Source organism: Schistocerca piceifrons, chromosome X, assembly GCF_021461385.2.
Source record: "Schistocerca piceifrons isolate TAMUIC-IGC-003096 chromosome X, iqSchPice1.1, whole genome shotgun sequence".
Taxonomy (NCBI): domain Eukaryota; kingdom Metazoa; phylum Arthropoda; class Insecta; order Orthoptera; family Acrididae; genus Schistocerca; species Schistocerca piceifrons.
The window spans coordinates 53,789,513-53,810,214 of NC_060149.1; the positions used below are offsets into that span (position 1 = coordinate 53,789,513).

At 38.1% G+C, this 20,702-nt stretch overlaps 1 protein-coding gene across 1 annotated transcript in view; it reads right to left on the bottom strand.

The window, feature by feature from the left end:
* LOC124722172 overlaps positions 1 to 20,702 on the bottom strand; it is an 830,020-nt gene that overhangs the window by 288,802 nt on the left and 520,516 nt on the right. The window contains exon 48 of the mRNA XM_047247373.1: positions 5,587 to 5,695. Within this exon, the coding sequence (XP_047103329.1) occupies positions 5,587 to 5,695 (109 nt within the window). The remainder of the gene's footprint in view (positions 1 to 5,586; positions 5,696 to 20,702) is intronic.

Here is a 20,702-nt window from a genome sequence, read left to right on the forward strand (position 1 = left end):
ATCTCCCAGTACCTACTGCAGCCTACATCCTTCTGAATCTGGTTATTGTATTCATCTCTTGGTCTCCTTCTACAATTTTTACCCTCCACGCTGCCCTCCAGTACTAAATTGGTGATCCCTTGATGCCTCAGAACATGTCCTACCAGCTGATCCCTTCTTCTAGTCAAGTTGTGCCACAAACTCCTCTTCTCCCCAATTCTATCCAATACCTCCTCATTAGTTATGTGATCTACCCATCTAATCTTCAGCATTCTTCTGTAGCACCACATTTCGAAAGCTTCTATTCTCTTCTTGTCCAAACTATTTATCGTCCATGTTTCACTTCCATACATGGCTACACTCCATACAAATACTTTCAGAAACGACTTCCTGACACTTAAATCTATACTCGATGTTAACAAATTCCTTTCTTCAGAAACGCTTATCTGGATCTCAAATATATCTTCTCCCAGGTTGGCTCCTGCCATCTTTCCAGTCTGCTGTATATAATTTGTGTCAAAACTGCAATGACTTATTAGTATTCACACCTGTCAGTAGCTGCCCTCTTTGGAGTTGGAATTATTACATTCCTCTTGAATTCAGAAGGTATTTTGCATGTCTCATATAAAATGGATACAAAGTGAAATAGTTTTGCCATTACATGTTCTCCTATGGAGCTCAGTAATACTGAGTTAATGGCTACTCCAGATGCCTTGCTTTGACTTTTTTCTTTCAGTGTTCTGTTAAATATTTCTCACAGTATCATATCTCACTTAATTTTAATTTACTTCCTCTTCCCATTTTATAATCTTATGTTCAAGTTTGTTTGATTATAAAACAAGGTAGATGCAATATTTTCAGATTTCAAATAACAATCTTAAGGACTCCTTGAACTTCTTACTTTATCACTATGAAAATCTTTTTGTGTATTCTAAAAGTTTCTTGCACATGATTGGGTTCCCCTTAAAAACATTTATATACATGGTACAGTGTCATACTGAATGTCTCCTTGTATTTTGAGTGACGGTCCTTACAGCATTTCTAAGTGAATTCAGTTTTTTTATGTAGACTTCAGAGTTGCATCTCCCATTTCAAGTACTCCTAAATACATATGCCTAAAAATTTTGTATCAACCACTTTTGAGCTAGACTTGCTCATTAAGATAAAGACAGACTTTGCAGAGCAGAAATATTGTGTGGTGTGGTAGTTCAGCAGCAGAGTTTTCCCACCAGAATTTGTGATGAGACAGTTAGTTCTGAACCATTGCAATTACCTTTGTTTTACTAATGGCCCAGTTTCCTATTGATTTTCCTCACTGTGTGTTATAACTAAAATATCTTTGTCACCCGCAAAGAGTATTGTGTTTCCATCAGTTTTTACTTTTCTACAAAATCATTTACATAGAGCAGAAATAGGAAATGTTACCAAAATAATCTTTGAGGGACTCCGTACATGATTATTCCACATTACTTCAATGACTAGTTGATAATGGTAATCTTTGTTTTACTCTGTCTTTATACTTCATTTCTGTAGTCTGTTGATGATCACTGAAGTATGATGTGACAATCAACAACATTAAAGGCTTTACAAAGTCAACAAATACACTAAGTAGATGTTCTTTATTAATCACTGCTCTTAATATTTCATTTAATAAGGAAAAAAATTGAACTCTTGCTTTCATACTGCCCACTTGTCATTAATAGAAATTAATTTCCACTTCGCAATAAAGTATGTGCTGCAATGAAACTTCCATATGGGTGAAAAGTGTCTGGTGCCCTATTTGGAACTTTGCTTTTCACAATGTAAGGATTTCATAATGTAAGAATGCATAATTTTTAGGTGGTAACATTTACTAAAATATTTTCAGGCTTCCAGCTACATAAAGTGGTTAAAATGGCACAAGCTTTCAGCCAACTACTCCTTGGCCATGCTGCTGATGAGCTGTTGGTATATCCTTATACACCCATGTTGTGATGTTATTGATGCTCATGGTGTCTCCATATATATGGACATACATTACCTTAGCATTAAATGCAGCCCATTCAATCACATGATCAGTGGATTGCACACCACATGAAGCTACAGACTGCTGTCTCTATCAACAGTTAGTTTGCTACTCACTATATAGTGGAGATGTTGAGTCATAGGTAGGCAGAACAAAAAGACTGTCAGACATGTAAGCTTTTGGCTGAAAATGCCTTTGTCAGAATTAAATAAGATACACACACACACACACACACACACACACACACACACACACACACACAAACAAACAACACACACACACACACACACACACACACACACACACACACTCATGCAAATGCAACTCATACAAGCATGACTACAGTTTCTGGCTACCAAAGCCAGCCAGAGACTGTGGTCATGTGTGTGTGTGTATGTGAGCTACATTTATGTGAGTGTGTGTATGCGTGTATTTTGTCTGAGTCCAATGAAGGCCTTTTTGGCTGGAAATTCATTGGTCTGACAGTCTTTTTGTTGTGCACATCTGTGACTCAGCATCTCCGCTATATGATTAGTAGCAAACTATCCTTCCCATAATATTTTATGTATATAGACTGAAGTGGTGAGTGAAAATTTGTACCAAGACTGAGAATCAAACACGGGTCTCTTGCTTACTAGGCATGTGTGCTAGCCACTAAACCACATTGACACAGCATTTCACACAACTCCATGGGTTACCCTGGCACACCTTCCTCACTCCTGCACCAGTCTACTTTAAATTCCCCCTTACACACGAAGAGTATTGCCGAGGCTCTCCATGATCTGGAATAGCATTTCAGCATCAAATGTAAATGCGGATTCAGCCTGAAACCCAGGTGCAGGTACTTATACAAACGAAATGACACAATTTCAGAGACTTTACTGGTCTCATACAGATATGATTTTATGTATATTGACTGAAGTGGCATGTGAAAATTTGTACCAAGGCTGGGAATTGAATCCAGGTCTCCTGCCCACTAAGCAGGTGTGCTAGCGACTAAGCCACCTGGGCACTGTGGTTCGCACAACTGCACGGATTACCCTGGCATAACTTCCTCTTCAATCCAAATTCTCACTGCCACCTCAGTCTACTTTAAATTCCCCATGAACAGAAACCAGTAAAGTCTCTTAAATTGTGTCATTTCATTTGCATAAGTACCTGCAGCTGGATTTCACGCTGGATCCCCACTTTCTTTTGATGTTGAGTTGCTTTTTCCAGAACCTGGAGAGCCTTGGCAATACTGTTTGTGTGCAAGGGGGAACTTAAAGTAGCCTGAGGTGGCAGTGAGAATTTGGACTGAGGGGGAAGCCATGCCAGGGTAATCCATGCTGTTGTGCAAACCACTGTGACAAGGTGCCTTAGGGGTAAGCAGCAGACCAGGTTCAATTCCTGGCCTTGGTACAAATTTTCTCTCTCCACTTCAGTCTATGTACATAAAATCATAGCTGAATGAGACCAGTAATGTCTCTGAAAGTGTGTCACTCCTTTTCATAATATTATCATTATTCCATTCCAAATTTTCCATTGCCTCTATTAATGGTATTGTTGCTAATTACACTGTCCTTAAAGCCATTAGTTTGAGCTATATTAGTTTGAGCTATGATAGACATGTCAGCAATGGTCATTTGGTGACCATTTTCCGGAGCATGCTCAGCTGTAGCAGATTTTTTTAAGTACACTAGGTGATAACACCTCACACTCTTTTTTTGCATCCCTATGCAGTGTGCACTATTTGGGTAATGTAAGGATTTCTTGCACTCACAGGGTATTTATCAGTTTGAGTTGTTTTGAGACCTGCTGCATCTTTTACTGGTCTTAGTAGTTGGAGGATTGTTGATGGAGGCCCTAAGATCAATTTAGTTTTGTGTCTCTTTAAAAGGTGGCTTATCTTACAAGGTCAACAGCTGTGATGTGGTGGATACACTGGTTCCCATCAGATCACCAGTGTTAAGCACCATTGGACATGGTTAGCACATGGATGGGTGACCATCTCGGCTGCCATCCACTGTTGACCTATTGGGATGCACTGAGCCTTGTGAAGCTAATTGAGGAGTTACTTTATCCTAGTAGCAGCTCTAGTTCATGAAAATTGACAATGGTGGGAGAGCCATTGGAAGCCATTCAAACTTCTTGCGTGTAATTCCTTTTTGATGCATTAACTTGATATACCAGCACCATTTTATGAAGTCAACTGCTGTCAAAACCTCCTTCAGGAGTAGGGCTTGATACATGTCGTCAGCAACACCCTTCATGAGATGTGCAACCTTATCTTCCTCCTTCATTCTAGGATCCACTATTTTACACAGCTCCAAGTCATCTTGAATGTAGGATGCTGTAGTTTCTCCTGGATGCTGTGCCCTGCACTTTAATTTATCTTCAGCCTTGCCCTTCTGTCATTGTGTGCCACCGAAATACTTGCGCAGTTCTGCCTGGAATACTTCCCAGCTTGTGAACTTTTCCTTGTTGTTCTCATACCATTGCTTGGCAGTACCCTCCAAGTAGAAAAATACAAGGCCAAACACACGGTGTCATCCCATTTGTTAAATTTGGCTATACACAGCCACTTGTTTGGATCTTGGCCATCATTACCAGAGAACCCGGAAAGATGTCTCATGTGGTGGCACACAGTTACTGTTATCATAACATCCTATTCTTCTTCTACCTCTTCTGATCTGTTGAATATGGCTCGAACTCGGGTTTCTCACCACGTAAACGGCAGCTCTGTCATGCGCTATCACAAGTTCCAGTACCCAGCGTCTCCACCAGAATGATGTCACATAGAAGAAGTTGTAATTAGAGGAATGATGAACACTAACTTCACTTAATGAAGGTTTATTCAGCACTTGCACATACAAGAGCATGGAGCAAACTGTGTCTGTCCAGAACACATACAGTATATATACAGTTACAGAACATTCCAGTACAATGATTCTTTACATTTGCGGATACTTCCAGAATGTACTTGAACTGAATATAGAAATTAAAATTGTACAGTCCAGGTGAGTATGGAACTCACAACCCACCATGCAACAGTTAAGTATCATAACCAATACGCCATGGTGCTCCTCAGCTTCTACTGTGACAATAATGTAACACAGTAAAAACAATAATTCTTGGAAGATTGTGGTGATAACACTGCACATTATTATGGAAACTGAATAGCTGGCACAACATTACTGTCAACCAGCATGGCACCACTACACAGGTAGCACTTGTAAATAAACTGGTTCAAGTCCTGCTAACACAAGTGTAACCCCCCCCCCCCCCTTTACAAAAAAGACTACAAATTCTGTGGTATGTTATTGATAGTGCAAGAATGCAGTGGATTAATATAATATAAATTAATTTCTCATTTGCAAAAAAAAAAAAAAAACTGTATGTAACATTTCTATTTACATAAAATGGAGAATGGACAATGTTCACAACCAAATTGACAGTGCCCTAGCACTATGTACTAGAGATACAATAATACCTCAAGTGGCAGTGTATTGGACCATCATTTTATGATCAGGGAATGAGAGGTTCCTCATTTTTAAAAGAGAGAAATAAAACTTGATAAACTTCTAACATTACAAATATAGAAATAAGAGATATATTATTACCTGTTAATTTTATTTCTTGTCCAGTTTGTGTTGTCCGGATATTAAGATCTCCACTGAGGCTAAATGCTGAGCGATTGTCTAGCCTAAATAAATCAATCTGCTTGAAATCCTGGAACAGAAATGATTAATGAACAGAAAGGAGCAACACATATGATCTCTCAAATTATGTAACATGTAATGGTTTGTTTCATCCATGTTAGGAAAATTCAAGAACTTCATATACATACACAAAAAGAGAAGTGTTTAGGTAATATAGTATTTTGAATTCCTAACTATAAATTCAACTTTCATCTAACAGTTTAACTGAAAAAGTATTGACTTTTGTCTATGAAGGTTTCCAATTCCACATCTTCATTTCGTTATTTTTGAAGGGGACCACACATTTCTCATTTCAATGGCTATAATTTTTCTAATTTTGGTAATTCAGTTATTTTTATTCATTTACTTTCTTTTTCATCAGACCCATTAAAGTGATGGCTTTTGGAAACTTAAAAATATATTTTCCCTAAAACAAATAATGCAATTTATGTGAATTTTAGTTGTGTATTACACTGTACTTCATATGATACAATGACTGTTAAAGAAAGTGAAGGTATCAGATGGGATTGAGGAAATGAAACCTCACAGTTGAGAGGGTGTGTGATGTTATTTCCACGATTATAAAATCAAGTCAAATTTACAAAGAACTTGGCAGTATGGGAAAACTTATTCGTAAGACATTGCATTTGCTCCAGCATGGATGCATGCACAGATTTCATTGGGGAAGATGTCTTCAAGCTATTGTATCCTCCCCTAAGGCAAGCTGGCCAGCAAATGTTGCAACAAATCCTTGATATTCTCAATACCGGCACTGGGACAGAGTTGATGACCAAGCTGGTTCCACACATTATCTAGCATGCACAGATCTGTGGATCTTGCTGGCTACTGGAGCATCTCACATCACACAGTTCATAAAGGCACATGCCATGCATGAAGAGCATTGTCCTGTTGAATAAAAACATGATGATACTGTCACATGAGAATTAATACATGAATATGCAGGACATCCATGATGTACTGTTCTGCCACCTGAGATCCATTGATTATTACCAGATATGAACTGAAGTCATATCCAATAGTTACCCTCACTATGTTTCCAGGAGTAACACTTCTGTGCCTCTCCAAAACACCAGAAGAATGAGACCTGTTGCCAGGTTGCCGCCATTCTTGTCAATGATGGCCATCCGTGATTCAAAATGGGAAACAATGTAACGCTATTCATCAGCAGTCCATGCTTCCTGGTCACAACACCATTCCAGATACAGCCATTTGCGTTGTCATTTGTGTTGTCATATTAACAGCAGTCTATGCATGGGAGAGTAATTCCTAGGCCTGCTGCTGCTGGTCTTCAACCAATGGTATGGGATGACACAGAATGTTGCAGGAGTCCATTACTCATTCTAGAGTGAAAGGTGTAGATGTGAAGGTGTTATGAGGTGCTTGGCCAACAGTACAGTAATTCTCCCTTGTGGTGGTCAGGTGTGCTAAACTGGAACCTTGATGACAAGTATGGCTTCATTCATGTTCACATACAACCCACAATCAGGCCACTGTGATATCCAAATACTGCAGAAACTGGATACTGCACAATTCGACCAGCTAGCCAAACAGAGACCCACAACAAGATACCTTTCAAACAGTAAGGTGCTGATAATGTTGTATAACAAGTATGTTCTAAGTTCATGTCCTTCACAGTAACCATTCAATATCTGCCACTGTTCAGATCCCTTATATAACCTAAACAGCCTGGCAACAACACTAAACACAAACAAAACTATTCCACTCCAGTAGGTGTTCTACACATCACAGAGAATTGCAACTATCATCTACATACCCACCTATGGTGGGAACATGTGCCAAGTTTGACTGACATCCAGCAAAATCTTTAGAGTACTTCATCTTTTTATCAGGCAATTTGAATCACCAGAGAGCATTGATTGAGAAGGGGGTGAGACAGGGTTGTTATTAAATCTGCATATTCAGCAAGCAGCAAACAAAACAGCAGAAAAATTTGGAATAGGAATTAGAATCCATGGAGAAGAAACAAAAACTTTGAGGTTTGCCGATGACATTGCAATTCTGTCAGAGACAGCAAGGGACCTGGAAGAGCAGCTGTATGGAATGGGCAGTGTCTTAAAAGGAGGATATAAGATGAACTTTATAAAATTCTTCCAGTGAATCTCAGTCTGGCATCTGCTTTACCAACGATCAACTTTATATGATCATTCCATTTTAAATCACTCCCAATGCGTACTCCCAGATAATTTATGGAATTAACTGCTTCTGGTTGCTGACCTGCTATATTGTAGCTAAATGATAAGGGATCTTTCTTTCTGTGTATTTGCAGCACATTACACTTGTCTATATTGAGATTCAATTGCCATTCCCTCCACCATGCGTCAATTTGCTGCAGATCCTCCTGCATTTCAGTACAATTTTCCATTGTTACAACCTCTCGATATACCACAGCATCATCTGCAAAAAGCCTCAGTGAACTTCTGATGTCATCCACAAGGTCATTTATGTATATTGTGAATAGCAACGGTCCTACGACACTCCCCTGCGGCACACCTGAAATCACTCTTACTTCGGAAGACTCCTCTCCATTGAGAATGACATGCTGCCTTCTGATATCTAGGAGCTCTTCAATCCAATCACACAATTGGTCTGATAGTCCATATGCTCTTACTTTGTTCATTAAATGACTGTGGGGAACTGTATCGAAATGTAGACTGGCTATGGCAAGGAAAGCATTACTGAAGAAGAAAAATTTGTTAACATCGAGAATAGATTTAAATGTTAGGAATTCTTTTCTGAAAGTATTTGTATGGATTGTTGCCATGTATGGAAGTGAAACATGGATTATAAACAGTGTAGACAAGAAGAGAATAGAAGCTTTTGAAATGTGGTGCTACAGAAGAATGCTGAAGATTAGACTTGTAGATCACATAACTAATGAGGTGGTACTGAAGAGAATTGAGGAGAAAAGGAATTTGTAGCACAACTTGACTAGAAGATGGGATCAGTTGGTAGCACATGCTCTGATGCAGCTAAGGATCACCAATTTAGTATTGGAGGGCAGCGTGGAGGGTAAAAATCATAGTGGGAGTCCAAGAGATGAATACAATAAGCAGATTCAGAAGGATGTAGGTTGCAGTAGTTATTCTGGGATGAAGAGCCTTGCACAGGATTATGTGCTTACAGATGATTTAATGGCTGTAAATGCAAAATATGAAGAACTTTGGGAGAAATATCAAGAACAGGAAATGAAATAGAAAGAGATAGAGCGAGCTCATCGTCTAGCGCACAACAGTGTTGTTAACTGTCGTTCTGTACAAAAAGCATGGTGCATGCCAAATAAACAAACAGTGACTACAGTTCCTGTGATTCCACTATCAAATAAATTCACAGCACTGGACAAAGATTATGATAAGACAATAAACAATGATGAACTAAAATCAGTGACAAAATTTCAAATAGAGTGCACAGCCAAGGAAATGTCTAATACGAAAAATAAACCAGTGAACATCAAACGACGAGTTGTTGTACATGGTGATAGCCATGCCAAGAAAATTACTGACAAAATAAGTGAATACAGTATGTTATTCATGGCAACAGGTATGATGCACCTTTGACTGAGATAATGAAGAACAGCAACTCATTTAATGAGCTATCTCACAATGATGCTATCATAATCATGGGTGGAAGTAATAATGTATACAGAAATGAGGGTAAACATATGACCCAGTGTCTAAAAACTACATTACTTGATCTGAAAGTTCCGAACATCATAGTTACTAGCTTGCCTCACAGATACGACCTGCAAGACAATTCCATCATAAGTCTGGAGCTTGCAAAAGTAAGCAGACAGTTCTACAAAATATGCAAGTCCCATCAAAATGTGACATTTTTTTATCTTCCTGATGCAAGAGATTTGTTTACAAAACATGGACTACATTATAAAAATGCTGGTGAGTCATATGTTGGCAAAATGCTAGTGAAATTAATTCAAAAATATGATGATGTTGCAAGAAAACCAATTGCCATGCAACCAGTTTTGACCAAGGAAATGGAAAAATGGGAAAACAATTTCAAAATCACATACATAGTCACAGCCACAGCACCAGCTCAAACAGGATCAAGTCCAGAAGATGAGATGGTGCCAGTACCAGCCTCAGGAGATGCAGCAGAGATTGAAATTATTGTCAATAAAAGTGTACCTACTCATTATCCAGACACTCACACACAGGAAAACTGATGAAAGGGGCCAATTCTTTCTGAATTTGGCCCAATACAACAAACCCATGACAAGCAGTCAACACTCAGGTAAACGCTCCATTCCTTTATAGTCAAATTAGTTTTGAAGGCCCTCTACCAAATAATACATGCAGTAGTAATTTCATTATGCACTTAAACATCAGAGGTCTGTCTGAAGGAATGATCAGGAAGCTTTATGATATAGAAATTTTGCTAGAAAGTGTGAAACAATCTGTGAAAGTAATATGTTTTAATGAACATTGGCTAACATCTGAAAATATCAGTCTCCTGAATAAATTTACAGACTATAAACTGGCTACCAGCTTTTGCAAGACCAATGCGTATGGAGGCTCTTGCATACTAGTTCATTCCTCGGTAGACTATGATATCAGACAGAATTTTAGCCATCTGAATGAAGAAGGTACATTTGAAAGTTGTTGTATAGAACTTAAAAAGAGTATAACATATTAATTATCAGCATATATTGCACTCCTGGGTACCATATAAGCTCTGTATTTTTAGATAAGTTTGATACATTGCTACATAAATTAAAAAGTGAGAAACTGTACAAGAAAGTGGTTATATGTACTGACGTCAACATAGATGTAAGGACTGATGACAAATTTTCTTCACATTTAAAGAACCTGGTAGCCACAAATTGGCTAAATCTCAATTTTAATCAGTATACAAGAATTACAGAAACCTCTGCAACATGCATTGACAATATTGTAAGTAGTTATAATTATTATGTAAAAGAGAAGTTTCTTCTACATTTAGGAGTATCAGACCATAAAGCGCTATTTGTATCACTACCAAAGCAAAATTCAGGCTGCACAACAAAAAGATGTAGGAATTTCAGTCAAGAAAATGTGGAAGTATTTTGTAAAAAACTAAGCCAAACCAAGTGGACAGTCAGCAAACACAATTCCACATTCTTGGGTATATTCAATGAATGCTTCCCTTTTGTAACAGTGAGGACCAGGTCCCATAAAAGTAGATCATGGGTAACAAAAGGAATTAGCATGTCTAGTGCTACTAAGAGGAAACTGCATATGGAGGCAAAAGTAAGTCGCAGCCCTGAATTTCTTAAGTATGTAAGCACATACAAAAAAACATTCGACAAACTAGTTAAACTAGCAAAATGTACTGCGAATAATAACTTCATTTCAAATGCGAAAAACAAATAAAAAGCTGTTTGGTCTGTTATAAGAAGCAAAGTTGCCGGTGAGGCAGAGAGGAAATGCCCCTCTAAAATAGTGATAAATGGTAGAGCTGTTACAGGAACCAGTGACATTTGTGAATCATTCAATAACATTTTCATAAACTGTAATAAATTTGGTGACTGTTCACCACCAAAAACAAAGCCCAATATGAGAGACAGTAATTGCCCAAGTTTTAAGTTTTCTCATGTTTCCATCTCAGATGTCATCAAAATCATAATGTCCCTAAAAAATTCCAAATCTGTGGGGTGGGATGAGGTCCCCACTGAAATAATAAAAATAGTCCATCACAGCTTATCCACTCTTTTTTCATAATCAACTAATCTTTTGATGAGGGATGATCCCAGATCCATTAAAATATGCAGAAGTTTGGCCAGTACATAAAAGAGGCAAACAAGATGAATTTGGCAACTATAGGCCAATCTCACTGTTACCAATTTTTCTCGAAAATATTTGAAAGAGCTGCATGTGATCAGATCGAAAATCAGAAATCATCTTACAGCATTATCTTACACAATCAATATGGTTTCAGAAAAGGCCACAGCACAAGCCATGCAATAAATGAATTAGTCACAAAAGTCAGCAGATGTCTTGATCATAGAATTTGTGTGTCAGGCATCTTTTGTGACCTGTGCAAAGCCTTCGACACTGTAAATCATGACCTGCTTCTCCAAAAATTGGCACGCTATGGTTTTCAAGGCAAATCTCTTAGCTGGATGCCATCATGCTTGGCAAACAGAAAACAAAGAGTACTTATTAACATCAATGGAAGAAATTTCTCTCTGGCTGGAAACACACTCAACTAGGTGTTCCACAAGGTTCAATATTATGGACACTACTTTTTCTGTATTATATTAATGATATGCCATGCCAGGTCCAGTCTGATACTATCCTCTATGGAGATGACTCAACAGCTGTAGTCTGTTGTAAAAATGAGGTAGACCTAATTCGTCATAATGAACAAACACTTGGGGAAGTTTGGAGGTGTGGGTCAAAAACAATAACTTGACATTAAATTTTACAAAAACAGAAATTGTTCATTTCACCACAAAACAATCTGCATATGTATGTATTATTAAATGGGAGGTAAGTGCTTGTGTCATGTCATTAGTACATTTGGGAAAGAGAAAAGGACCAAAACTAAACTAAGCTAAACCAAGAATGGAGACCAGAGGTAAACCTTGAATGGAGACCATTGGTGCTCCTGCATTAATATGTCACTGGTGCAATGAAAATTTAATTTATTATCCATTTTATATATCAGTTTTGTACAATGGATATGTGAATAGAAAATGCTTAGATAAATTCCTGCTATATGACTTCAGCTTTAATGGAAGTAACTCACACTTTACTGAGTTGAATTCTTTTGTCAGGCTTAAAATTATACCTGCAGTCAGCGTCCTTTGCTCCAGAGGACAGAGTAACTCCTGTGACTGCAGTTTAACTGTTAAGATCACGCTAGTTCTCTTCCAACACCAAGCTGTGCTCACACAACCAGATTGATATTTAAAGGGGTAGAGGGAGGAGAGGAGATGGACCCCTCCCCCCCCCCCCCCCCTTTTACATTTCACCATTTCACCACTTGTTCCTTATCCTTTTCCTCCATCTCATTACCAACTCACTCTCCATCCACTACTTTGCATTTAGTGTTCCATCTTTCCATTCCCCTACACCCCCACAACACCACACTACTCCCAGTTTAAATCTTTAACTCCACCATTTTACTTCAGTTTCTCTTATCCATTAAACAAATTCACAGTAACACAATGAAATGACATAACACACAACATGATGAACTGAAGAGAAAGAACAAAAGAATAACTAGCAGTTAAGTTGATTACATTACACAAAACACACGAGACATGTTCAGCCAAAAGGATGCAAACTAACAGTAGCTACATTGCGTTGTGTTTTTCATTAAAAATACATAGTTCTACAAATTAATGTGAGATTAGGCCATAATAAAAATGAAGGTAAACCTCAAAGAAGTGCAAGCAGACAGTGCTTCCTGATGTGAACAAAAATCACATATAAAATACCGTAAGTAAAAATTAACATTTTTCATAATATACTGTTTTTGACATAGAAACATTACAAATTGTAAATATCTTCCATTACAGACCACTAATGATGTTTTATTTCAGTAAAACAAAATATGTTTTCTGACAGAAATATGCATTTTCCTGTAGTTGAAATATGGATTGATATTATAATTTAAAAGTGAGATCCAAAGATAGGTTATTAGGTTACTTATTTCTAAGCCACGCTTTTCTCAAAGCTCTTCATCTCTGCATAACTAGTAAAATCAATCTCCATTTGAACCTGCTTACTGTAGTACTCTCTAAATTTTTGCCTTACAACGCTTCCCTCCATTACCCAACTGACTATTCCTTAGTGCTTCAGGATGTGTCCTGTCAGCTAAATCATCCTTTTAGTCAAGTTGTGCCATAAATTTCTTTTCTCCTGATGAAATACACTATATACACACCTACATATACATTCTGACAACTCCTGTGAAGTGCACAGCCAAGGATGGTTAGCATGGTACCACATGTTTATGTTTCTTCCCACTAGAATCATGAATGGAGTATGAGAAGAATGGTGGCTTAAATGCTGCTATCTATGCTATACTTGGCCTAATATTGTCATCATGTTTCATACAGAAGGTATATATAGGAGAATGAAGAGTTTGTCTATATTCTTCACTTGTATTAGTAATTGAATTTTATGGTCTAATCAGCATCTGTCTTCCAGCATCTGCCAATTCAGATTTTCCAGAATTTCCACAAAACTCTCCCATAAAATGAACCTATGATCATTTGTGTCACCCTTCTTAGTATACACTCCATATCCCTTGTTACACCTATTTGGTAGTTGTTCCACACACTTCAACAACATTCAAAGATGGCACACAAAAGTGACTGTAAGCAGTGTCCTCTGCAGAGCGACTGCATTTCTCCAGTATCCTGCCAATGAACCAAAGTCTACCAGCTGCCTTGCATACAACTGAGCCTATGTGATCATTCCACTTCATACCCCTACAAATTGTTACACCCATGTATTTGTATGTGTTGACTTATTCCAATTTTAATTCACCAATGTTGTAGCCATCTACTTTCCTACATTTTGTGAAGTGCACAGTTTTACATATCTGAACATTTAAAACAAGTTGCCACTCTTTGTACCACTTTCATATCTTATTAATATATCTGTGCAGCTTTTTCAGATATTATAGATAACTGCATCATCTGCAAAAAGTCTGAGGTTAACTATTAGCATTGCATGGCAAGTCATTAATTATACACTTGAACAGTAAGTGTCTCAGCACACTTCCCTGGGCATGCCTGAAGTTACTTCTACTTCTGGTAATTACTCTTCATTCATGATAACATGCTGCATCCCCCATACATGAAATACTCAATATAGTCACAAATTTTGTTTTACATACCATATAATTGAACTTTTATTAATAAGTTAATAATGTCTTCATTAGTTATCTGACTGAGCACTCTAATCTTCACTATGTTTCTGCAATGCCAAAGTCTCTCATTATCTGTACTATTTAGCATCCACATTACACTTCTGTATAAGACTACACCCCCAACAAATATATTTTGGAAAGTTCTCAAAAATTTTAATTTATATTTAACATTGGTAAATTTCTCTTTTCAGATAATACGTTTTTGCTATGGCAAAACTGCATTACTTCAGTCATTATCATCTATTCTGCTTCCCAAATAGTGAAACTTATCTACTACTTCCAGTGTCACATTGCCTAATCTAATTCCCTCAGCATCACTTGATGCAGTTTGACCAATTTTCATTACTCTTGTTTAACTTTTGTTGATGTTCATGATGTAGCAGGTTTCTAAAACATTAACACATTTCATTCATTTTTTCTTCCAGATTCTTTGCCATTTCTGACATCATTAGTAAAACATAAAGATTTTATCACTCCATCCTGAACTTTAATTCTCTTTTGAAATTTCTTATTGGTTTTCTGTACTACTTCCTCAATGTGCTGATTGAGTGACATACAGGATATGCTAGAAGGCCATACCTCTTCCTTCTCAATCAATGCCTCCCTCTGTTTTATTGCCCTTAGGCTCTTTCATCCGCAGTCGAGTGAAAGTTGTACAAGTTGTAGATAACGTTTTGCTATGAAATGTCCAGGAGAGGACTGTAGTTTTCAAACTAAGCTATTGGTTGATTACCCTTTTACTATTTTCCTTTCTCTCTCTCTCTCTCTGTCTCTCCCCCTTTTTCTTCTTTTTCTTCATGATCATCTTTCTTTTCTTCCTAATGGCACAATCATCACACACCACCACATGCCTGTAATACTGATTGATCTAATCACACTTCATCGATCTAATCACACATCATACTGACCTCCAAGTGTGGAATACCAAACTGACAAATCCATTTTGAATGAATAACCTTCCTCTGAGGAGACTGTTTATTATCATTTATTTGTGTCACGCCTTGTATACTGCTCTTTAGTTTAATTTCACATTTTTCTGTGATTCACTGTAATTTTTTAGAGTTTTTCCTCCATTTATGGAAACAACTACACATGTGATAAATTCTGCATCTAGGGTAACTTGCTACATTCTTGCATCTAGGGTAACTTGCTATGTTCTGTCTGTGAAAACATTACTGAACAATATAATTAATAATAGCATTTTGTATGGTTTTTGAAACAGCTTTTCATAACTCTATGCTTTCTTCACTTAAGTAATTGGTAATAACGCAAACAAAGCATGATGTTTTGGGAAGAACACAGTGCACGTATTACAGAGGTGGCAGTACCTTGTTCCCAGGTTGCTAAAGTTCAAAGAAAAGATAAGGGGAATTCTTATCTTGGCACTGTTGCACCTCTTTACCAGGAGTAGAGGGGGGATTGTTTTGAGTACTACCATTGGAAACTAGAGTATTTTTCATGAGGCAACAGGATGTAGTACTTACAAGCTGTCATTGGACACTGATGCTGATGTCATACACTTGTGAAATCGATAATGAGATGAGACATTTGGATGATGTGTTTATGGAATTACAGATGGAAATGGAAGGAAAAAGGGTACTGAGGGAGATGAGAAGTGAATATGTCAAGTTGCACCAGTCATATGAGCAACTGGGATAACAAATGCTGCACATAGTGGAAGTAGTGCTATACATGTTACAATGAAGTAAGTGAGATTCATTAGATGTAGAGGGCAGTCTACTGAAAATGGTTTTTGGGACTGTGGATGTCAATAACATCTGGGAACTGAATGTGGCATGACAGAAAGAGTGAGTCATGAAGCAAGGATGTATAAGGCCACCATGGAATGGCACACTACACAGTTAACCAGTTTGAAATAAGGAGTATTGAACAACACATGGGTATTACGGAGGGTAGCAATGGAGGTAATGCATCTGGTAAAAAGGCAGTAAAGACCATGAACCAGGACCTGGAAGTCATAGACACACAGGTGCATACGTTGAATGGTAGAATGGCAGTAGCAAGATTGTTGCAATCTATGGGTGATAGCTTGTGGGTATGCTACTGATAGATTTTGACATAACTGGGCAGACCTTTCACCACTCAGCCTCTGTTACAGAGGAAAACAAGTTGAACATTACACAGCTGTAGTTGTACTGGTAAGAGAAGACACTAGCGATTCTTCCAGTGATAAATCAGACCTACCCGAATGAAACATCAACCCCAACCTAATCCTAGTTTTAAACTGGCTAACAGACAAACAAGAAAGACATGTTTCAATAGAGAAAATGCTCTCACATGTACAGTAATAATATGAGGAGCAGCAGCTCATGATCAAGACTATAAGTGCCACAACCCCAGGCATCATGCCAGTTCTGACTCTGTTTTGTGCAACCTTCATCTATCTACCTTAAGTGGAGGGCAACTCATCAATGCAGCCTACATCTACATCTGTATCTATATACATACACCACAAGCCACTGTACACAGCTACTAGTAATTTCCGTTCCTGTTCCACTCACAAATAGAGCGAGGGAAAAACAATTGTCTGTATGCCTCTGTACAAGCCTTAATTAATTATTTCTTATCTTGTTGCCCTTATGTGAAATGTACAATGACAGCAGTAGAATCATTTTGCAGTCAACTTCAAATGCTGGTTCTTCAAATTCTCTCAACAATGTTCCCTGAAAAGAACATCACCTTTCCTCCAGGGATTCCCAGCTGAGTTTCCAAAGCACCTTTGTGATATTTGCCGATCATTTGAACCCACAAGTAATACACCTAGCAGCCCACCTCTGAACTGCTTTGATGTCTCTCTTTAACCTGACTTGGTGCGGATCCCAAACGCACAAGTAGTACTCAAGAATGGGTCACACTAGTGTCCTACATGTGGTCTCCTTTAGGGATGAACCACTCTTTCCTAAAATTCTCCCAATAAACTGAAATCAACCACTTACCTTCCCTACTACAATCCTTATATTTTTGTTCCAGTTCATAGTGCTATGCAACTTTACTCCTAGTTATTTAGTTACTGGGACTGTGTCAAACTGCACACTACTAATGTGTATTCAAACATTATGGGTTTGTTTTTGCTACTCATATGCATTAAATTACATTTTTCTACATTTAGAGCTAGCTGCCATTCATCAAACCAACTAGAAACTTTGTCTAACTCATCTTGAACCATTTTGCAGTCTCTCAATGACAACACCTTCCCATACACCACATCATCAGCAAACAGCTACAGATTGCTGCTCATCCTGTCTGCCAGATCATTCCTCTATATGGTAAATAACAGGTGTGCTATAACACTTCCCTCAGGAACCCCTGAAGATGCCCTTCTCTCTGATGAACACTCGAAGTAAAGGAAAAGGTATGGGATTCTGTTATTTAAGAAGTATTCAAGCCAATCACATATCTGGGAACATATTATGCATGTTCATACCTTCATTAATAGTCTGCAGTAGAGCACATTCCCCAACACTTTATGGAAATCTGGGAATATGGAATCCAACTGTTGCCCCTCATCCACACTTCACAGGGTATCATGTGAGAAAAGTGGAAGCTGAATTCCACTCAAGCAATCATTTCTTAAAGCATCTGATTTGTGGACAGAAGGTTTTCTGTCTCAAGGAAATTTATTATACTTGAACTGAGAATATGTTCAAGAATTCTGTAGCAAACTGATGTTAAAGATATCTACCTAATTTTGCAGGTCCATTGGTTTACTTTTCTGAAACTTCCTGGCAGATTAAAACTGTGTGCCGAACCGAGACTCGAACTCGGGACCTTTGCCTTTCGCAGACAAGTGCTCTACCAACTGAGCTACCCAAGCACAACTCATGCCCCGTCCTCACAGCTTTACTTCTGCCAGTACCTCGTCTCCTACTTTAAAAACTTAACAGAAGCTCTCCTGCGAACCTTGCAGAACTAGCACTCCTGAAAGAAAGGATATTGCTGGGACATGGCTTAGCCACAGCCTGCAGTGGAGTGTGCGCTGATATGAAACTTCCTGGCAGATTAAAACTGTTTTAATCTGCCAGGTAGTATCATATCAGCACACACTCTGCTGCAGAGTGAAAATCCCATTCTGAGTTTACTCTTCTTATATACAGGAGTCACCTGCACTTTTTTCCATTACTTGGGACTTTGTGCTGGGTGAGAGATTTGTGATAAATACAAGCTAAGTAAGAGGTCACTGCCCTAGAGTACTCTTTGTGAAACTGAATTGGAATTCTGTCAGGACATGGAGATTTATTTGCTTTCAACTCTTTCATTTGCATCTCTACACCAGGTATGCTTATTACTGTGCCATTCATATGTGAGTCAGTTTGATAGTCAAACAATGGTATGTTTGTATGATTATCCTTTGTGATCTTGTATGATTCTCCTGTGTCAATCAATTCTTGAATCCACAATTTAAAACTTCAGTTTTCATTTTGCTGTCTTCTGCTGGCACACCAAACTGGTCAATGAGTGACTGGATAGAGGCCTTTGCCCTGGTAAGTGATTTTACATAGGACCATAATTTTCTTGTGTTCTCACCAAGATATTTTGCTAAGCTATGGCTTTGGTAGTTGTATATTTCATGCATTGATCTTTTTACAGATGTGTGAATTTCTATTAACTTTTGACTTTACAATCTGTTTAAACTTTGCCAATAGTTCCTTCTCTATCCATCATACTGGAACTAAATGAAATCAATTCATTGTCTTAAGTGGGATGCTGACAAATGCTTATCTGCTCTTTCTAGCAGAAATACTCTCCTAGTCTTCTTGATTGATTTATTAACTTCAGTAAACTTATTCACTATGATGACATCATGGTCACTAATCCCTCTCTCTATACTGACACCATCAATAAAGTCAGGCTTGTTTGTAGCTACAAGGACTAAAATATTTCCACTGCTTCTGGTCTGCCAAACTAGCTGCTCAAGACAGTTTTCAGAAAATTTGGCCAGTAGTATTTGGCAAGACTGTCTTTCTGTACACCCCCCCCCCCCCCCTGCCTTCCACAATAAATTCATAGACATCCCAATCTATACTCAGCAGGTACAGGTCACTTCCAATTAATACTGCATGATCTTGGTATTTCTATGCTACTGATGTAGACATTCTTTGAAAGACTCTAAAACTGTCACAGTGGAGTCAGGTGGTTGCTAAAAACATCCAACAATAATTTGATTTCATCTAGACCTGTTACATGTGACCAGATAAATTCACTCTCACATTCAAATTTGACCTCTATGGAGGCAACATTTTTGTCAACTACAATGAACATTCCCATCCTGTGGCACAACTGGGATGAACATACCAATCCTATGGCATCTAATCTGTCTTTTAAATATACTTTCCATGAATTGCTCAATATCTCAGAACTTTTTAGTTTTGGTTTCAGGCAGCTCTTGGACCCAAGAAATTTCCTGGAGGGAAGTACATTCCAGAACTTTGTTACACATACTTTGACAATGTACTGATACAATTTTCACATTCAAAGTGTCTTTACTTTTCATGTGGTCTGATTTTGCTATCTGTGATCCTCCAGTACAACGGATTTGGTTGGACTGGTTAACTGCTCATACATGAGAAGGTACAAAGGGTGAAAGAAGCTAGATATAGTAATAAGGGAGTTGTATTGTAGTATATTATTAACTGTGACTCAGAAGAGAAGGGAACTTGAGTGGTGTTGAAACGAGCATTGTTGCTTACAGCATGAGATGCCATAAGGGTACAATGAGGTGATATTCATGTATATAGTTGTTTAATATTTTGGAGGGGTTAATGTTTAAGAGGTAGGTCAAAGGAGATTGGAGGTGTTGTGTAGTCACATAACGACATAGAATGTGCCCCACTTTCTGAGCTTTGTTGCTTAATGTAAGGCAAAAAATGTAAATAGTCTATGTTGTAATTTTGTATGTGAAGTCTCCTTTTACAGACTGGTCATGAGTTTGGACCCAAGATGCAGGACTTCCCAAAGAGGGTAGGGATATAATGCCATTGCTAAATTTCCTGCATTACTGAATTAAAAGCAGTGCCATTGCAGGTGTCTGTTGAGCAAGCAGGCAGGCCCAGAGGTGCTGACATTTCACTAATGAGCCTGTTTGTACACTGCGGTGTGGC